The sequence below is a fragment of the Melospiza georgiana genome, chromosome 1 (genome assembly GCF_028018845.1).
Source record: "Melospiza georgiana isolate bMelGeo1 chromosome 1, bMelGeo1.pri, whole genome shotgun sequence".
Classification (NCBI taxonomy): domain Eukaryota; kingdom Metazoa; phylum Chordata; class Aves; order Passeriformes; family Passerellidae; genus Melospiza; species Melospiza georgiana.
The window spans coordinates 20,819,812-20,834,397 of record NC_080430.1 but is presented as its reverse complement, the minus strand read 5'-3'; the positions used below and the strand labels follow the sequence as shown (position 1 = coordinate 20,834,397).

Below are 14,586 nucleotides of genomic sequence, written 5' to 3'. Positions count from 1 at the left end.
TTAAAAAAAACCCAAACAACAAACAGAGGAAACCCAAAAGTCAATTCCGCAATGCAATCAATAGGAAAAGTTTTTATGCATTCAAAGGGCATGAAGAGGGAGGAGCTGTGTCTTCTGTCCCTCGGAAGATACACAAAAAATATTTTACACTGGTATTCAGGGAAAACACCTATTCAGAAGGGCACTTCTTCCTGACACTGTTCCACTCATGTGAGTTCTCACATGAGCTGAGGTTTTAGCACTCCATCTGTGGTATATAATTGAAAAAAAACTTGACCTGAGAATTTACTACCTGCTCCAAATTAAGTTCACAATCAGGAAATAGTTTCAGTCCTTCAAAAATTTTACTTTTCAGTAATTTAATTCCTCAAAAGCTTTTGGTGCTTGTCTGCTCTTTCCCAGCAGTGACCCCACATGATTGTACGTGCTGTGCACTGGGGTTGGCTGGGTCTCCTTCCTGCTGGCTGACAGTATTTGTGTTCCAGCAGATGCCCCATCTGCAGCTCTTTGGATGCAGGGACTAGCACAGAATTAGAATCCAAATCAATGTTCTTAATATTCTTCGACACCTGAAAGTCTCTCTAATCCTTTATTCTCTCTACAGTGTTATAAAATATTTGGATCCAGAGAAGAAGAGAAACTAACTTGGCACTCAGCAAGAAGTGTTTGTAGAGAATTAGGGGGAAATTTGGCCTCTATACACAATAACCAAGTGCAAGGTATGACACCTGAGCCTTACAGCACTGTGCATGAAGCCACATATTTCACCATCTAATGATGAGGCTAAACCTACCTCCAGACCTAAAGAACCTGTGGAGAAAGACCTGGAGGTGTTTGATCCAGAGGGAAGACTGGAGTGAGATATTATGACATTTCCCAAGTTTCGGAAAATGTCATCTGTGGAAGGAACAGAATAATCTGTTCCCCATGGTCTTGGAAGGTGGAATAAATTGTAATAGTTTATAGTCATCAAATGCTCACAGATATTCAAGTTAGACATTAAACAGACATCCATCTGAAATTACATATATGCAGTTAATGCTACCTTGGGAAAGACAATCCTTTTGAAGTCACTTCTGGCTGTGATGTCTATAATATTTCCAACATGCCTAAAAAATTTTTATCAAAAAATGTTTTTCTTTTTTCCCCTGAAATCAAACTGCTTCAGCTTGATTACCCATTGTAATTTTTTCTTTTACCATTCTCTCATAGCCTAATAATACTGAGGTTAGTATTTTCAATGTATTTAGAAGATGAATGGCTGTTGTTTTATTTGTAATTTGATTTACATGGAATTTGAAAAAAAGAAAACTCCTCAGGTACTTTTTATTTTATTTTTAAATCTTTTTTCTATCAGCTTTCCTCACCTTTCACCTAAAGGATGTTGCCAGTGAAACATGGATTGGGCTGAATGACATTAACAGTGAGAATACATATCTCTGGACAGATGGAAGCGTTTTTGACTATTCAAATTGGGCCCCAGGATTCCCATTCAGAGATAAATTCATGGTGGTTGACTGGAAGTATATCACAATAGAGGTAAACAGAAATAAATCAGAAAATGCATAACATAAATGACATAATATTTGGGTGTACCAGCCTGATCTCTCTCTCAGCAAAGATCTGATCTTTAACAGCTTAAAGCACAAGTGAACTGAAATTTCAAAGATCAAATTTTTAAAGCTTTAATCAGAAATTAATAAGCCTGTTTAGTATCTAGGCTTACTCTCCTTTGTCAAAGTCTAGAAGTGCAGAAAAGGAATCTTTACTGCTAGAATTAATTACACTTTCTATAATTATTATATTTGAGTGAAAATATGCAGTGTTACTAGTTGTGCTTTTTATTCTGGTTTATTGTTTTTCCTTGTATGATGCAAATCGAAATGAAACTCTAAAATATTCAGTACAGATTATCATTAACTCCATAGTAAAAATAACTTCAATACCTTCCAAGGAATTTTAATTACTGGACAAAAGTTTTTGCAGTAATCTGCCAATGAAACTATATTTGCTTAAGATACATAATAGAATACATTTAATTTCCAACAAGCAATGCATGAAAAGAACCAGAAAACTAGAAAAGAAAGCTACTAAATTTTTCTCCTCACACCTATCTCTATTATTTTGCTGGAAATTTTGCATTTTACCAGCAACAATTCTAGTTTTCATTTCCCCCCCAGACTGATTGCATTGCAATGACAAGAAGGTCTGTAGATGGTGCAGGATTATGGGAAAATACTGACTGCCAGCACAATAAAAGCTATATTTGCCAGATGGACAGCGGTAAGTTTTATTTTCCACTTTTTTTTTCTTTTGTTGCAAAACATTTACTGAACAATGCAACCACTACAACTCAGAGAAGCTGACCTCGCCTGCCCTGCAGACATCCACACTTAAATCAGGTGCCTGGCACACAGACACTTTGAAGACAGGATTCACCTTCTTAATCATAAGAAAAATGCCCAAACCAGGTTCCTAGAAGGTCTCTGCCTTCAAAATGCCTGTTTTCTCTATTAGCAGAAATGTGTGGCCCTCTGTGCTTTACCCTGCCATCACAGAGACAGGTGGCTGAACGCAGTTATTTTGCAGATACAATACAAAAAGACAAATCCCCCAGCGACCCCCGGCTGGCGGTCAACCAAGGCCAATTAAACTGATTGGTTTGCTCATCAGTCTCTAGCAAGGCCTTCAAATCACAAAACCAGCAATACTCAGAAGGGCAAAAGTTCCAGTTTTCTTCATGGGACCTTGGGGTGGGAGAAACATCCGGAGCACAGCTACACTGCAGAGTCTGCAGGAACAAAAACAGGGAACTGCTGAGAAGCAAGGCAAAATAGAGGAAGAAGCCACAGCTGGGTCAGATGATTCACAGCTCTGTCCCATGCAAGTGCAGAAAGCTGTATGAGGATGGCACCAGCAAAAACAATTGCCAGGGCATCCTCAACAGTGACTGAAAGCAAAGTTTATGTCTTTTCTTCTGCCCCCATCACTACCTCTAGGCCCTTGCCTTCTACTTCTGCATATATAATTATAGGTACAAATACATTTTCCTTTTTCACTTCATCCTGCGAGGGAAGATGTAGCAGCATGGTCTTAAAATTTGCTTAGAAAGAAATTATTTTGAGACTGAAGTGGCGTGAAGATCTTTGTCCTGTGCTCATGCCTGGGAAAAACTTCACCTGCACTGCGGTGGGGGAGCACAGAGAGATTTGGGAGGAGGATCATGGTGGAACAGTATTGACATAATTTCATCTGGACAGCCTGTGTCTATAGATACACACAGCTCATGCTCTGCCTCTCTCTAATCTTTGAATGTGTTTTTACACCACAGATTAAAATAATTCCAAATTGCCATTAAAATAAATCACTTTGGTTTTATGTAGGAAAGGCTGTTACTTGATGCTTCTGTTGCCATGTTATATTCATCTGTTACTCAAAAGTAATACTGCTATCCAGCAGCTTGTAAATGTTGACTGGTTTCTCCTCTTCCTTTCAAATTTTTACCTCTCTCCTACAGAGCCTGAACTGTTTCACCCCACAAGTGCTCCAGATTTCAATTTTGTCCATTATGGCAACAGCAGCTATTTAATAATTCCTTCTAAAATGAATTGGGAAGAAGCAAGAAAAGCATGCAAGGAGAAATCTTCAGAGCTTGCCAGCATTTTTGATTATTACAGTAATATATTCTTGCTGCTGCAGGCAGTGCAGTATGGAGAGCCCTTATGGATTGGGCTCAACAGCAATGTGGTAAGATTAAAAATTTAATAGTTGATAAAGTTAAATACTGCTGCTATTAGCAGAAGATTTGTAGCATGAACAAATTTATAAACCTAGGAATGGTGGACAGCCTCACATTTTTTGACTTCATTGATCTTAAATCATTAAACTCCATTTTAGGCAATGGAGAGGGATGAGAAACTTTGGTGGTGATGGACTGTGTGAATCTTGGAAACTTAGGTAAAAACGTTTGGTAAACTTCCAGATGGCCATTTTTAGGAGAGGTGACCCCTGCCCAAAGAGTGCAAGGTGGTCAGTAGAGCCAGTGCCTCATGATCATTGGCAGCTGTAGCTTTTCCATTACGTTTTGGTTCAGAAGAGTTCATAGCCAAACCACACACCTTTGAACACGCATTCTTTGTTATACCTGCTGGGTCCCAAAGGTTAAAATCAGTAAAAGCTATACTGCACCAGAAGCAGTGAATACTGAGATCCAGGTCCACCACTTTGTAAGGCAACAAATAAGAGTGACAATCACTCTTATTGGCTCTGTGACTGAGTGACAAATTGAGCTTCATCTTCTCCACTGAATATGCAGTTGCTAAATGCACTTAATTATCATGTTTCTATTTCATTGTTCTTTGATCTGACTAAACCTCCCTGATAATAAAAATGAGCCTTTTCATCAGTAATAGTCTTCTTAACTATTCTTTGTTTTTACTAATTGTGATTCCACAGTTGTATATAACACTGCAAAACATGTCTGAAAATCAGTATCCCTAGGGATAGATATAATAAATATTGTGTAAAAATAGCATTTCCAGTTATATGATGCAGCGACACTCTGATAAAGCCCCTCAGAAGGCTGAAAAATTTGTCTGATAAAATGAACTTGTTGCTGAAAAGTACATATTTCCACTATTCTAACAGTGTCATCTCTGCCTCCACCAGAAAAAATGCTCACATAAGTGATGGGTAGTCACCAATCTTAAAAGAAATCCTTCAATTTGCAAATGTCCAGAGGGCATCTCTACTCAAACCAAAATAATAGTGTTTAAGTTCACTTAATATGAATGTTGGTTGTTTTTAGTCATAGCAACATGATTTAGAAAGCAGCTAAATTACATTTTGATCAAGCTTGAATCACCAGACAGTCCCCTGGTACTTATAAACAAGCCATCCTTGATCTTGCAGAGTCAAGCTTTGTGGTTCCTCCTTTTCCCCAGGCAGCGAGTGACCTTGCCCTGATGATGCCAAGCTCAGTATGACCTTGTGCACCTGGCATCCCTCTTGGCACAGCTAGACACTGCAGTGAGATCACATCTTATCCCCCTCTTTTTAATGGCAGCAATATATTGTCTGCGTCCTTTCGCTTTTCCTTGTAGTTCTTCTGATTCTTCATGGAAAAGAAAAAAGGGGAGGAGGAAGAAAGACTGAACAAAGACTCAAGAATTCCTCCTCAACATATTTCTCTTTTGCTTCTCACAAATTAATAATTTTCTCTGGTTCCTCATAGTGATGTCTGCAGTTTACTCCTGAACGTTTCTCCTCAGAACTGCTGGAGCTTAGAGTCCTTGTGTGATAGCCAACTCTGAGACCCATTTCCACCTAAGCTTTCCACTGGTTTCGTGTTCTTGGTCTTCCTGCTTCTTCATGGTTTTCCTGCTTTTCCTGGAGATCTGACTCTTCTGGGATGGTGATTCCCCCTTACAACATTGTCTGACAAGGAACTGAGTCCCCAGGGTGTATTATTTAGCCTTTGAAGCAGTTCCATGGGCTGTTCCAGCATGGGAGCCATCCTGCTGGATCTGGTTTTTATGTTGCTGAGTCCTGATTCAACCAGTATTTTAACAGTACTAGCACAGACTCACAAGCTGAGCTGCCTGTATCACTTTGAAATGTGCTTCTGTATGAGCGCATTTAGGTGAAACAGCAGATAAGAGTTTACAAAAGTTGTGTCAAATGTCTGTTTCAGTTTCAGAATTATGGATATTATCGATGGACCAATAAAAGGAAAGTAAGTTTTTCTAAGTGGGACTATAGGGAACCAAAACAGAAAATAGCCTGTGTCTATCTCGCACTCTCTGGGAGATGGAAAACAGCACATTGTGATGAGAAACACCTTCCTGTCTGCAAAAAATCTGAAGGTAAGCAATGGCAATGACTTTTGGTTTTATGGCAGAAACCTTGCTTTATCTGCTTTGCCTAAATTACAAATTTCTAAGTATATATCAAGAATAATAAGGTTGAGTATGTACAGCCAATACATTTAATTTGCATGAAAATGTGTAATTTTGATGGAGCTGGCAGTCACCAGCCAAGATCTTGCCATTTCACTGGACTGGAGTAATAGCTGCCATGGGAGAAGGCAGACAGATCATAGAAATTGTGGGGACATCAGGCATCTCACACTGAGTCTAGAATGTAAAGTGTTTTGCTGACAGAGGTTTTATGGGATGGTCGGTAATCAGTGAATTTCATTGAGTATAAAATGAATTTAATTTCTTCAATATAAACACATCATTCCTACACTGGTTGTTACTTCATTGCTATTGGATTCCAAAAACTGGATATAGGAGAAAGAGTTGTATCTGACAAAAAAGGGTCTGTTATTGGCCCCCCAAAAGTTCATACTTCATAGGGTTTGTATGGGAAGAATACTACACAGTAAAACTACAGGCAAACCTCAGGATGGGACTGGGTTTTTTGCTTTGTCATTTGTATTAGAATAATATCTGTTAGCTCTAGTGACACACACTTAATGGAAACTAAGAGTTTATTTGGGGATTTTTGGATTTGTTTTGGTTTTGTTTTGTTTTGGGCTGGGTATTTATTGGGTTTTTTAATTGGTTATTTGTTTTTTACTTTCTTTTCTGGGCCATTCTTTGAACTTCATAGCTGTTAATTTGCAAATTTTGTTTTAAAAACACAAGTGACAATGAAGTGACAATGTTGCCTTTTCATAATGTCATTGCTTGTAGGAAAATGAGGGGTTACTACATAAATTATCAATGAGCCTCAGATTATTCTTTGTCAGATATAAAGATGTTCAGAAATTTGAATTGTTATCTTGAGGAAAATATTAAATGGGAAATTTCTATTATATGATATTTCATTTAGATAAAACTTATTTGAACTTTTTGAGAATTTGGGAGTTTTCTAGGGGTGCTTTTTATGCTTTTTAATGCTTCTTTTATTTATATAAATTTGTTGATTATAACAAAACAAACTAGAACCAAAATTCTTGAACACTCAAGTATCCTTGAAACAGTCCAAGTTTGATTTAGTTAGTAACAGAGAAGAGCACAGATTCACGCTGAGCCATCCTCTCACAGCTGACCAGTCCTGATCCTCATTATCACTCCTGACTTAGACACTGATAATTCAAGTGCTGTGTTCCAAAGAATACTTTAAACACTTTTATGAAAAGGTGCTTTTAATGTTTGATTTCATATATGAAGAACTGCAATCCTGACTGAATGAAAGCATTTATAATATCTCATTTCTTCTAGATGTAGTTCCTTCTGACCCTCCCCAGGATATTGGACAATGTCCTGAATCTGATCACATATCTTGGATTCCTTTCCGAAGCCACTGCTATAACTTCAATGCCAATGAAATGAGCTGGGCTCAGTCTGTGACTCAGTGCATTCAATCAGGTAATTCTTATTTTTACCCAAATATAGAACTTCAATCTTGACATTAAAAAGAAGTCTTGAAAAAATCTTGAAAAGTAATAATGCAAAATCTACAAATATTAAAAATAAGGAATAAATGTCTCACTTATTCTTTACTGTTATGTGCTTTTCAATTATGTTGCATTTAAGGTGATTTCTTTGTTCTATTTTTCCAGCTGTGCTTGTTTCTTGTTATATTTCTTCATTCACAAAATCTCTCTTTTTTAGTAAAATCTTAAATTTTATGTGATTTGGAAAAAACCTGCTTCTTTCTGGCTTTATCCCTTCTTTTCCATATCTTTCTCTACACAATAGGCAAAGTAAATATCATAATAACAATCACTAATTTTTAACATGGGCTGTGTGTAAAAAGGGGTTGATCCAAAGGAGGTTTCTTGTGCTGCCAGGTAGCCCCTGCTCTACCAGCAAGGCTCCCTGGCAGAGTGCAGAGCCCAGGGAGGGAAAATGCTTCCCTCCCTCTCCTTGGAGGCATCTGTTCCTGGCCAGGACCAGGAGCAGAACCTTGGCACTCCTTCACCTTTGCTGCTGACTCATCAGCTGTCTCATCCATGTGTCAGGAGGCCAGGAAAGAGAAAATAAATGGATCCTTTATTTCATCCCTTTTTACATCCTCCTGGCCCTCTTACGCTACCACCACTGCCACAAAAAAAAAAAATACATCTGTTTGAACTGCAGATTTGTTTGTTGCACAGCATTTCATGCTACCTATTATTCTGTAAAACCATGAAGAACAAATAAATAATCACTCATCATTCCTATGGACAGTAATATCCAGTCACTTGAAAACACAGTGGACCTTGCCTGGTGTTTAAAAGCCATCATCTTCTCCATCTTCTCTGTGCCTGTGTGTCTTTCACTTAGAGGAGATCTCTCACTGCCTGTGCTGTTCCCCACAGCTGGACACTACCTTGTGGTCTCTATTTAAATCCTTCTTTACTCCCTACCAGTGGGAGAGGTTTTTTATTAACCTTAACCTGCCTCAAAAGCTGTAACTATGTCAGGGATATCTCCAATCATCTTCCATTGTTTTTTTTATAGGTGGTATGTTGGCTTCTGTAGAAGATCTGTATGAATCAAACTTTTTAATAGAACATGCAGATTTATATGCAAGCAAGACAAGTGGCTTCTGGATAGGAATATACAGAAATGTAAATGGTAACTATTTTAAGTTCTATAAATAATCATAAACAGACTTTATTTAATGGAAAAAATATTAATAAAATTGATAGGTTTTAAGAAACCAAATGAAGTAGAGTTCAGACCTAAGTCCTCTCAGAGGCTGTCTCCTATTCCTGGTCTCTGAGAAAGCTTTTCCTATTGGGGAAAAAGTCCTGACTGGCTCCCATCTTCTCTTGGCTGGGGAAGACCTGTGGGAGTCCAGCCAGAGCCCACAGCATCAAGCTCCTCTGTGACTCTGTAGGGAGAAAATTAGGCTGCTTGCTAAAGCATGCAGTAGAAAATATGCATCTGGAAGAAAACACTGTTATCAGACTACAAGCAGTCAGAAAGGGTTTTATTTTAGATTATTTTCAGCCCATTGAAACATTAACATTTTTTTTTAGAGTTTATAGAAAAAAAAGTTTTCATTTTAACTAAATGTACGATTAGCATTGCAGTAAAAGCTGCTTGATTTTAATTGAGTGCTGATGAACTAATAATTGAGGCTTTTTTTACAAAAATTCTGAATTTAACTTTTTTCAGTTTGAAATTTTTATATCCTGGAAAAATATAAAATAAAACTGTGGTAATATCATAACTGATAAATCTGCAAATCATAATTTGGGAAGGCTATTATATTGTTTTTGAGACAAGAATCAAATGAGCTAAAATGCATCAAAAAAAACCAGCCACAGATGGAATTTCTGAAGAAAGCACTATTGCTTTATAGGCTGGAGAAAGTAATATTATGCCAATATTCACTAAGGTGAAGACCTTTCCTGTGGATCTATTAGCACTGATACTAACATTTGCCACATCAGGGCAGCTGCTCTGGCTGGACAACAGTGCCTTGGACTTTGTCAACTGGGCAGAGGGGCAGCCCTCGGGGGACGAGCTGGCGTTCTGCGTGGAGCTGTCTGCAGCCACGGGCTACTGGAGTGTCCTGCCCTGCTCCTCCCAAAAGGGCTTTATTTGTAAGAAAACAAAGAGTAAGTGACTTCTTTAATATTCGCTCTTTCCATTTATGGCTTTATTTCAGTAGTAATAGCACAACAGTGAGTGTTGCAAAGGACTGGCACAAATGTTTCAATGTTCAGACAAAAATAATACAAGTGTATTTTTTTGTTTCCCTTATTTATGATTTCTTGCTTCATAACCTCAGATTTTCTTGCACTGTATTTTCTTACATAAATATTTCCTGGAAAAAATCCAAATTTCTTTTTTTTTTTTTTTTTTTTGTTCTCCTCCAACATAAACACATTTTTTCTACTGAAATTCCTATTTTCTTTCTATGGAACAAGAGTGGCATCAATAATTTGCTATCCTTCCTCTTGCTGTACTATGATACATGCTGTTCCAGCAAGAGATGGATGAAGCAATTCTATTTAAATAGGAGCGGAAGTGCAATCCACAGAGCATATAGTGACCTTTGAAAAGAGTAGAAGTGTTTTGGTTAGCTTTTTTTTTTTTTTTTAATATTGTATTTCTGTATAACTGAGCACCATCTGCTTTAGTCAGGAAGTAGAAATATCAGAATATTGTGAGCCAAGCAAGCATGTGGTATTTTGGAGTTTAACTGTTAATTCTGCAGAAAAGTCCAGTTTCCTGCCCTGTTTCACAACTCCAAGGTTCAGGATGTTCCTGAGGTTCAGTCCTTTCCCCCACCAAAGCAAACCTGCAGCTGGTGGGGGAAGAAGCAATCACAGCACTGTTCAGGGCATGCTCTCTAAAGGAAAAATCTGCTTTGAGGACAATGCCTAGTTTTCTTTGCAGGCAACAGACACTACTGAATGTCAGCTCTTTGCTGCCAGACGTCAGCAAGCAGAAACTCACTATCACCACACACATTGTTTGATGGATTTCACTGTGAGTGGCCCTGATGTACAGAGGGTATTTATTCCCTGACACCGGCTTCCCCAGCAGAACAGGTGTTTATTCCATTTCAGCCAGCTCTAGACAAGTTTAACAGCTGCTTCTCCTTCGTGCTCACAAACACACAGAACCCAATGCATTGCCCTGGCTCTGCTGCAGCTGCGTGGCTCCTGGAGCATCCCTGGGCTCCCACTGCCCATGAGGAGAGCTGTGGCCATCGTTCAGCAGCTCCCAGCATCACACAGCATCATCCAGAAGCTCCCAGCATCATCCAGCATCATCCAGCATCATCCAGCAGCTCCCAGCATCATCCAGCATCACCCAGCATCATCCAGCATCATCCAGCAGCTCCCAGCAGCTCCCAGCATCACCCAGCATCATCCAGCAGCTCCCAGCATCATCTAGCAGCTCCCAGCATCATCCAGCATCACCCAGCATCATCCAGCATCATCCAGCAGCTCCCAGCCGGTCCCACCCAGCCGGCCGGGAAAAGCCTTGCAGACGGCGCCCTCTGTGCACAGCCGGGAAAAGCGGCACAAGAAGGCTTGAGTTTATACGTGTAATTATAGATGCAAATAAATTCTGGTAAATCGAGACCTGCTGGGTCTCAAAAGAGTTGTGTGTGATACAGGAAAGCTCAGCTGTCCTCAGCAGTCGATTAGGTTTTCCCAGACTCCACAAGAAACAGAGCCGGTGGAAAGGGCAAGGTTAATTAATCAGGGAGAAAAGTCCTCTTGAAACAGTCAGGAACCACTACTACTCAGCTTGGAGATGTTCTGGTTATTACAAAAGAAGCAAGAAGGGGGATTTAATATGCAAAAAACTGCAGTTTTATTGAAGGGAATATGGGGTTAAAAATCTTTCATGCCTTTTCAGCTCTCCTAATTCAGCAGATGTGTTTCCAAAGTGATGATGATGTGCAGGTTACCAGACCTTTTGCTAATATCAAGCTGTCAGGAAGAAAATGTGACCTTTCTAGATTTTGACTAAACATTTGTCTCTTTCTTTGACAGCTATTCTTAAAGCAGCTGGAGACGTGGAAGGTAGGATTTTTTTTCCCTTCCAATTAATTTCAAAGATATGCACTTAAATTTAATACCATTTATTTAGTTATTTTAAAAATTATATATATATCCTTTTTTTTAATATGAGCTTTATTTACTTAGTTGACACTGAATTCTTTCCCAGTCTAATTTATCAGTAGCTGCAAGAACCTTAGGAAACCCCAAAAAAATCAAATTACTTGGCATATTGATCACCCCCTCTCTGATCCTCCTTTTGGTAATATCTATGAGGAAGACTGACACAGAGAAATTATAATATATTTTCCACCTGTTAATTAAGGAAGAAATTATAGTTTTCAGTAGTCTTACACTTGTTTGTGGCTACAGCTCATTCATTTCTATGTACTTTTTATTTATTTACAGATGCCAAAAAGAACAAAGCCAGTGGTCACCTGAATATGTGGATACTACTTACTCTGGTCCTCATAATTTTATTGGGGATGGGCTTCATTATTTATTTCTTGTTCAAGATCAAACCTGGAAGTGGAACTGGAAGAGAGGTGAGGCGGAGCAGCAGGCAGCTGGAATACACCCGTGCCCTAAGTGCAGAGGACAATGGAAGTGATGCTACCAGCAACAAAGAAAAAAATGAACACAGTGTTGTCTGATGGGATAACACAGCCAAACTAAAATGGTTAAGCTGAAAAAATATAGCTGAACAAAAGGAAACCTTAGTCTCTCTTAGATGTAACTTTCATAGCTGTAGCATGTAACTTTTAATATGAAGTAAAACTGGCAGTTATTCCTTTTGTGAAGACTAGGAACTATTGCTGTATGCTCCTCAATAAATACTCTCATGTATTTATTGACTTAGAACTGTACAAAATGGCTAATTAAGCAAGCAAGGAAAAGAACTAGTGGGAATTTGGATTTTAAAGTTATGGGTTACTTATTCAGGAATTTGTGACAGCATCACATACAGAGTCAAGACTAACACTGAGCACTTTTTGCAGAGCCAGCAGCCCTAGTTCCAGCACTTTGAGAGTACCTCACCTTACTGTTCTGAAGCATGCACACTGTTACTTAAGTGATGTTTGGAACAAACAGAGATTTACATGAATTGTTTGCCCACATTGCTGCCCTTTTCTTATATCCTATACATAAATATCTTCCTTGTGATAGTATTGTAAGTGAAACGCAAATACTTGTCCTTCATTCATGGATTCAACTTGAATTTTGCAAAACAAATAAATCTTTACATACAGTCTTATTCTATGACTATGAATGTTTTTTATCAATTATGAACGTGAGACTGTATCAATAAACAATCTATATATTACACAATAACATTTCAGTGTTTAATTAGCATGTGGAGATGACACATGGTTTGTCGGTCTAATGAGTCTTCTTCCTTAAAAAAGACACTGACAGGAGGAGACACAGAAATGTCAACAAGGCATATGACTAAAAAAAACCATAAGTAAACAATAAAATAAAGTAGTTGCCAAATAAATTTTGAAATAATGCATTCCTGGTTTTATTCCACTTGATCACTCATTTTAGGACAGCTTTGCTCACTATCCTCCATTTCTCTGATAAATGGACTGATAACTGGGCACTGTGTCCATGATTCAGGCCAGTAAGAGAGTGTGGCACAAAACAGTGCCTTGCTAGTGAAATGTTTCAGAGATTTACTGAGATGTTTAAGTTTTCTAGGAATTCTCTGTTGTTTATGGCATTCTGAAGAAAAAAGATCTCAAGGATCTCTGGGAATTAAAAACCTTTAGAAAGTGCATAAGAACTGCAGAGGAGATGTTACATTGGATTGACAATTTATAGATATGTCATTTAAACAAAACATATTGCAGAGAATGAGGAATAAAGGCATTTTTTTACTCAAACTGCTTTTAATGACAGTCATCTTGATCTTCTTTTTTAGCCCTTGTGTAAGTTAAAAAGAATACAATTTTTCTTTTTTTAATAAATATGGAACTGGATTCTGTGCTGTTTGATGGCTACTGATAAAGGCAAAGTAAATTGAAAGAATAAACAGATGAAAAAATCCAACATAATATCATTATTTAAATGTTTTATATTTTATATTGATAACACAACTCCAAAGACTGTATTGTGTGAATGAGTTTCTTCTATCTTATTACGTAATGCTTTGCTCTTGCAGAAAATACTGTGATATTTGTCTTCATAATAAAGCCAAGAAAAATGAGAGAAAATGTGAAGGGCAATTTCAGTTGAATTTCTTTCCTCCCTTTTTTTCAAATTACTAAGGGACTGTACATCATAGCTGTAGTTCATTTCCACTTAATAAATGACTGAAGCTCACTTGTAAAATTTGAAACTATTCCTCTATTCTTGTCTCATTTATGCTTGGTACAAAGAAAGAATAAAGCACGAATGTTCATTTGTACTTTATGAATGAAATAATTTTGAAAAACAGTTTTTTTCCAAAATCACAGAAAGATTTGTAAAGATTTGGCTAATTTGTATTGGTTCTTCTAAGATAAATTCACAAGAAATAACAGCACACTAGGTCTACTAGCTGATACACTAGATAGATAAAGGCAGGTGTATGCATTTTGTCAAGTCACCGAGCAAAATTAAATTGTCCTGTGGGGTTAATTTTTACACTGAAATAGTCAATATTGCTCACTGCAGTAAATTAAATCAACATATCTTTTGCAGCAGTGAAGATCTTTCTGGCTAAGAAATTTGCATATATTTTCCTCTGAGTTTCTCAGGTACATGTATCTGACATTTAAGATACATCCATTTAAAGTGCACTCCCTGCTTCTTTGTCTTTGAGGGTCAGAATGTTACAATTCCAGCACAGAATCAAGAAAGTTAAAAGCAATTCAGTGGAATGATCTTGAACTGTTCCAACTTTGCTACTTGCATTTGAATGGATGAAAACTTCAGTTTCAGATGCTAAGTTTGAATTTTGTAATTTATAGATTTCAAAATACCACATGTGACAGGATATTTCCTTATTTAGAGCCCAGAGATTTCTCTTTCAACTAAAAATCTCCAAAACTGAGAAGGAGCCAGCACCAACTGATTCTTTAAGGACCTCTACTGCAGCAATTAATTTCATCTCATCTCTTTGTAAATAAGAAGACAGA

General features: G+C 37.8%; 1 protein-coding gene across 1 annotated transcript in view; it reads left to right on the top strand.

Moving 5' to 3' along the window:
- Positions 1 to 13,599, top strand: part of LOC131088225 (macrophage mannose receptor 1-like) — a 32,730-nt gene extending 19,131 nt beyond the window's left edge. The window contains exons 20-29 of the mRNA XM_058032091.1: positions 605 to 719; positions 1,358 to 1,539; positions 2,181 to 2,283; positions 3,518 to 3,747; positions 5,699 to 5,864; positions 7,230 to 7,376; positions 8,454 to 8,570; positions 9,395 to 9,562; positions 11,459 to 11,488; positions 11,873 to 13,599. Of these exons, the coding sequence (XP_057888074.1) occupies positions 605 to 719; positions 1,358 to 1,539; positions 2,181 to 2,283; positions 3,518 to 3,747; positions 5,699 to 5,864; positions 7,230 to 7,376; positions 8,454 to 8,570; positions 9,395 to 9,562; positions 11,459 to 11,488; positions 11,873 to 12,117 (1,503 nt within the window). The 3' untranslated portion in view covers positions 12,118 to 13,599. The remainder of the gene's footprint in view (positions 1 to 604; positions 720 to 1,357; positions 1,540 to 2,180; positions 2,284 to 3,517; positions 3,748 to 5,698; positions 5,865 to 7,229; positions 7,377 to 8,453; positions 8,571 to 9,394; positions 9,563 to 11,458; positions 11,489 to 11,872) is intronic.
- Positions 13,600 to 14,586: the final 987 nt, after the last annotated feature.